This window comes from Curcuma longa, chromosome 21 (assembly GCF_044706935.1).
Source record: "Curcuma longa cultivar G26 ecotype Majalengka, Jawa Barat chromosome 21, ITB_CL_G26_1.1, whole genome shotgun sequence".
NCBI classification, from domain to species: Eukaryota; Viridiplantae; Streptophyta; class Magnoliopsida; order Zingiberales; family Zingiberaceae; genus Curcuma; species Curcuma longa.
Genome location: NC_133881.1, coordinates 7,189,161 through 7,195,917, shown reverse-complemented (window position 1 = coordinate 7,195,917; position 6,757 = coordinate 7,189,161). Strand labels below are relative to the sequence as shown.

Below are 6,757 nucleotides of genomic sequence, written 5' to 3'. Positions count from 1 at the left end.
AATCGAAGGAGTGCCAATCAGACTATATAAAAAGGGACTCAAGACAACCTCTTTTGACAACAACCACCTGTTAGTAGTAAGTCCTAGAGCCAATTATGTGATGATTGACTAGAGACTTTTGTATCATATTCTATTAATTAATAAAGGCAAAAAAAATTTAGTTATTATACTTACTTTATATTTGTTGTGCCAAATAACTAAGTATAATAATATCCTTGGATAACTAGAGAGAACACTACTCTTAATCATTCCTAGTCAAGTATTAATATTTAATGATGATGTTAATGTGTTGAGACTAGCATGTAGGTCAACTGGATGACTTGATCTCACAAGTCATGGATATGGGATATCAAGTTGACACATGAGTATACATTAGAGAATGTATACTGAATTGACCCGCCATGAGAAAGTTTCATGGATCGTTATATGAGTGTCATAAACTTTCTCATGTGACTATTGGTATGAATAGTCCTTAGACCTGAAGTCACTACGGTTCCCTACATAAGGAGTTATGTACTTTGGTATCGTCAAATGTCACCCGTAACAGGGTGGACTATAAAGGCGATCACTGGGTATGTAACAAATTATGCGGAGGGATGTGAGTGATGTAGATGGAATCTATCCCTCCCATATAACGAGAGTGATATCTTACGGCCTCTTGATAGAGTAGGACCACGAAATGCATAGTCATGCTCAAATGAGTCAATATGAGATATTGAGTTCATTTGCTTGAGTGAGTCTACTTGGGGATCAAGAAACATAAAGATTGATAAGAGGATGACACGGTCTATGCCTCATTGATCAATCTAGATATCGAGGATAGAAGGACATGATCATACATTATAGTAGTCACCGTAAGGTTATGTCGGATCTCGACATTCTTGTCACTTGGGTAGCAATAATGCATTGCTAGATGCCGCTCATTGCTTATGTTTCTAAAAGGATTTTAGAAACATTGCCAACGTTGCAAGAACCTATTGGGTCACACACAAAGAACACGTTATTTTGGAGACATGATCATCTTAGTTTGACTAAATGAATCATTAGTTGATTGAATGGACTAAAATGAGTTAGACTCATTACTTGGCTAAACTTGAGTTGGTTTAATATGAATTAGATTCAAATGAAATCAATTTAAGAAAAGGAAATACATGCAAAGGAATTAATGCATGAAATGTGATTTCATGCATGAAGAACCTAACGTTACATGCAAAAGTGACTAATGCATGAAATGTGATTTCATGCATGAAAAATCCAATATTGCATGCAAGAAAAGGTTATTACATGAGATGGGAATTAATGCATTAAATCTCAACATTGCATGCAAAAGTAGTTTTGCATGAATGGAGTTGAGAAGTTGAAAAGTTTTGCTTTTCTCTCTTCATTTTCTTCTCAACGTTGCATGCAAAAGTAGTTTTGCATGAATGGAGTTGAGAAAATGAAAATTCTCTTCATTTTATTTTCAATGTTGCATTTTCATGAATGGTGATTTAATGCATGGAGCATCTTCATGAATGTTGATTAATGCATGGAATCCTTTTTAATGGGAAAATGGGGTGATTTGGTGGGTTGGTTTTTTCCTTGCCGTGGACTCTCCCCTTTAGTTTTCCCTTTTGGCCAAACAAACCTAGTCTACTTAGAGGAGAGCCTTAGTGTGGTTGCTAGCACAACCAAAGGTTTTTGTCTCCTTCTCCAAGATAGTGTTCATGTGGATACCGTAGAGGCGCGACCATTCTGATCATGCTGAGATCCGCCATCAAAGAGTTGCTGTCGGGATTGCGAAGGGCTACGCTACAAGGGTAATTTCTTGACTAAGATGTAGTTAAGAGAAAGACTTTCTTTATGTATACACATGGATCCTTGGAGGGATCAAAATTTTATTTTAATTTTCCGCTGCGTTTGCGATTGTTTTTCGCAACAGATCCCTACACAGGTTTATTTGGGTGAGATCTTTCTTAGCTATATTATTCTCATGATTTTTAGCACTTGTGCTATGGGATTCTCTAATAGATATATATTCTTATTGGGTGGAATTCCAATAGGTGGTTTTGATACTGCTCATTCTGCTGCAAGGTTGGAATGATCTTCTATGATTATTTTAACTATTGCATTTTTTCCATTTGTTTTTCATTCACCAGCAACTCTAAATGTTCTTTGATTCTGTTTATAGAGCATATAATCGAGCTGCAATTAAGTTCAGGGGACTTGATGCTGATATTAATTTCATTTTAAGTGACTACAAGGAGGATATGAAACAAGTAATTTTGCATACTGGCATATATATACTGTCTAATGGTTCTGATAGATGATAGATGGATATGTAAAATTGAAATGTCCTTCTACAATGTTAGATGATAAATTTGACAAAAGAAGAATTTATACACACGCTGGCGACAAAGCAATGGCTTTTCAAGGGGAAGCTCCAAATACAGAGGGGTTACTCTTCAAAAGTGTGGTCGTTGGGAAGCTCGTATAGGGCAGTTGCTCGGAAAGAAGTAAAATGCCAAAGCCATTTATTCTTGTGTTATATTTTTCCTTTTTTTTAAAAAAAAAAGGTAGCATCAATTCTTTCTTTTGATCAAACCACAAAAAGTTCTAATGATAAATATACATATTCTACCAAACTAAATAAAGAAGATTTTGAAAGCTACAGATAACCTATGCGAAAATAATGGTTGGATGTGCAGGTACATATATCTTGGCCTATTCAACAGCGAAATAGAAGCTGCAAGGTTCAACTGAGCATGGAATTTCCTCATTCCTCACTATAATCTCTTGAAATTTTAATTGTAACACCTCAAGTATCTGATTTATATGCCAACATTGCTTTCTTTATTTTTGTTGTTCTTCAACACTAAGGCTTATGACAAGGCAGCTATAAAATGCAATGGGAGGGAGGCTGTGACAAATTTTGATTTGAGTATCTACGAGGGAGATGTTTTGATCGAGGCTGATGCTGAAGGTATAATCTGCATCTTTATGTTTTTCCTTTCCTATCACTCATAGACAATCTGTTTGTTGTAATTCATGTGTTCTTTGGATTGGTTTGTCATTCCTCCAGGCCATGATATTGATTTGAACATGAGGATTTCTCAACCTGATGTTCATATTTAAAAAGGTGATGTAAGTAAACTAGACAATACCTCATTTGAAGCATGATTCCTATTGCTGTTGGTATTTCTGATTACTTGTAAACTGGTATTTCTGATTGGTATTTTAAATGCATGATTCCTGTTGCTGTTGGTATTTCTGATTACTTGTAAACTAGTATTTCTGATTGGTATTTTAAATGCATGATTCCTGTTGCTGTTGGTATTTCTGATTAGTTCTGTTGGTATTCCTGTTGCTGTTGGTATTTCTTCTGTTTTAAATGCATGATTCCTATTGCTGATTGTATTTCTTTTTGTGTACTCGTAAATTGGAACTAGATAACATTCAAGTAGGCCTTTAAGTGCTAAATTCTAGTAGGCCTTTAAACTGGAGCAATTGCATTCCAGTAGGCCTTTAAGTGCTATAAAGTTTACTTGTAAACTGGAGCAATTGCATTCCAGTAGGCCTTTAAGTGCTAAATTCCAATTGCATGCATCTTGATTCTCAATTGCATTCATTTGATTGGATTAAATAAGAAGGGTACGGTCTTGTTGCTGATGCTATGGCCTCCCCTTGAGATTCCAACTCCAAGGCAAGGACAAAGGGAAAGATCACCCATATTTCCTCCTTTTTCTTTCATTACTTAATCCTAATTGCAATGCCTGGTTTCTATACTATGTCTGATATGCATATAGAATCAACAATAACCTAGACTTTTTTCTATCAGTAATTGTTCTACAAGATATTGCCTAATTGTAATGCCCAACTTCATGCACAATTTCTATCATGTGAAATATATATGAACCTTCTCATGCACAATTTGTTGTTTATTTTTCTTCTCTAGTTGCTTCTTTCAATATGTAAGAAATTGTTCTATCTTATTTCTTTTGTATTAGATTAATAATAACTAATTTATTTGCAAAATTAGGTTGCTAGTGGTGGCATTGGTAGCAGTATTGGAAATTATATTAGTGGCGATAGCAATGTTGCAGCTTAGGTAACTATCTTAATACAATATTATACTTTCATTTATTATTTATAGCATGTTTTATTATAAAATTTGTTTGATCATTAATTACTTTTTATTATTATATAGTCAAAACTAAAGAAAGTGAGTGCTGGAGATATCAGTGTTAATGCTAAATGTAAGCTGCTTCATTGGTCTGTTGATGGAGCTATTGCAGAAAGTCGATTGTATCCACGAATCCAAAAGCAAAAGCACATCACGCTCCTCTTGGTGAATCTTATTGGAAAGTTTGGATTGATAGAGTTTTAGTGGAGAAGGTAGAGCTAATTCGACCGAATGAAGAGATATTTTTTCTTGAGGTTGCAATAGGAAGCATAGTTGCTTGGACATCCATGTTTATAGTTTTGTCTGACTGATATAGATTTGACCATATACTTTTTGTAGTAAAGATGAATTTTTATTTAGATTGTTTTATCTAACTAAATGTTGATGGTTATCTCTGATGTATATGCACATTGTTTGAGCTCTGATTTTATAATTGTGAATGTGATTTTATCTGATATTTGTACGTGGTATTTGTGTGTTGGATTATAAATGTTAGAGCTTTGAGCAGGTTATAATTATTTGTATTTGTATTATATTTATATATATAGGTATATTGTACTTTAAGAATATAATTATCCGCAGCGCGCGGGGCGCGCGCGCGCTGCAGAAAATTGCATCCGCAGCGCACGCTCGTGAGCTGCGGATGCAATTTTCTGCAGCGCACGCCCGTGAGCTGCGAATGCAATTTTCTGTAGCATGCCTCTCGTGCGCTGCGGATGTATTATAAGTTTCAACAGCTTAGGGTTATGCAGTATGCGATGTGTGCTGCGGATAGCTTAATTGCGCACTGCGAAAAGTCAAATTTATTGTAGTGTGGACCAACATAAAATGGTTGAACATTAATGGTTGACCTGTAATTGCTGAGATAGTAATGGCCAACCATTGATGACTAGCTACTAGCATTTCAATTCGAGCGGGCAGAGGTAGTGAATGATGATTACTCATCCATTTAATGTTGTTAAGGTTCAAGAGCCTATAAAAGAAGGCTCTTACCTTGGGCAAGAGGCACAAGAGTGTGCATAGAAAACATATAGAAAATTTCATCCAATTTTATCCCCCACCGTCATCCACCTCCTTGTATGGTAACCTTGCTCGACAACTCTTCTTTGTTTTCATGGTGATAAAGTTCGAGAATAAATCAGTTCCCACAAGTAGTTGTGTTTGGTTGCTAATGTGGTTGAGTCATTGTATACGTATTTTGAAAAATAGATGTTTGTGTGAACATCTAAAAATCGTCGGAGAGGAGATGAATCTATTTTAAGGAAACTGTCTAGCACAAGCCTTGATAATACTCAGCACACTTCCCCACTTAGTACCTCCTTGCCTAGGCTCTTGGCTCTACAAATCGAAAGCTCTCTACTCGGCCTCCCACTCAAAGGCTTCCTTCCTAGCCTCCCGACTTGGCAGTTGACAGCTTTGCTTGGCTTCTTGTTAGGCAACTTCATACCCAACCTCCTAGCTCAGCGGTTCAAGAACTCTCTACTCGACCTCCCGCTTGGCAACTCCATACTCGGCCTCTCGACGCTCAACAACTTGAGCTCCCTACTTTGATCCCACTCGGGAGCTTGACCACTTGGCTCACTCAGTCACTCAAGCTACTTGGCAGTCTAGCAGCTCAGCCGACTTAACAACTCAACCTTCCTAAGCAACTTGATCTTCCCTAACAGCTTGACTTTCTTAAGTAGCTCAATCTTCCTAAGCAGCTTAGCTTACCTAATCTAGCTTAGCCTACTGTGCCCAGCTCGACAATAAGTCAAGGTCATCTCGACAGATCAAGTCAGTCTAAATTTTAAATTTAATAATTTTTAATTTAATAAATTTTCAATTATCTCCGATAATAATTTTAAAAGAGTAAGATTATCCAACAAAATTATCATATATTTTTTATATCTTTGAAGAAATATCAATATTAGTTATAAAAAATATTAAAGATATATAAGATATCTAATTTGGTAGTTATATGCATCAATCATACATGAACCAAATAGCAGTATACATGTGCTCAAGGTTCTATTATCATACAAAATATCTTACACTCGTAGTGCTCAAACTAATAGGACTAATGAGCTGCCATGTTAGGAGCCACTGAGCTTTCAAATTTACTCAATAAATGAACAAGGGAGAAGATCGGACTCAAGCTTAGATACTTAGATTATTAAAAAAAATAGTATATATAAGTTGGTAAATTATATTATTTTTCATATTATTTCTTGTTTGAAGAACAGTGACAAGTGAATGGGAGGATCATTTGTTCTCGATAAGCGACTATAAGATTTTTAAAACTATATATTTAATCATAAGATCTAAAATAATTTTACAAATAATAATGTAATATTTCTTTTTTTTTTCTTCCATAATTTTAACAGCCGTATTAAATAACTTGTCATATTTATAATTTTTGAATGAATTGCTTATTATACGTGATGCATAAAGTATTAGGTGTAAAGATGGACTATATATACCCCGGGGAAAAATTTTACATAAAAATAATTTTTTTTAAAAAAAAAAGCAAATTTCACTAGCTATTTTTTTTTATATTTATATTTTTATCATATTTTTTAAAATTAATTTTGTGACCTAAAGAGTGATAATTGG

At 35.0% G+C, this 6,757-nt stretch overlaps 1 protein-coding gene across 1 annotated transcript; it reads left to right on the top strand.

The window, feature by feature from the left end:
• Window positions 1–1,993: 1,993 nt before the first annotated feature.
• Window positions 1,994–4,479, top strand: LOC141815121 (APETALA2-like protein 3). The gene is made up of 8 exons (XM_074703069.1): window positions 1,994–2,073; window positions 2,171–2,258; window positions 2,352–2,495; window positions 2,688–2,732; window positions 2,860–2,962; window positions 3,062–3,118; window positions 4,019–4,087; window positions 4,187–4,479. The coding sequence occupies exons 1-6, from the start codon at window positions 1,994–1,996 to the stop codon at window positions 3,112–3,114; spliced, it is 513 nt and encodes a 170-aa protein (XP_074559170.1). The 3' UTR covers window positions 3,115–3,118; window positions 4,019–4,087; window positions 4,187–4,479.
• Window positions 4,480–6,757: the final 2,278 nt, after the last annotated feature.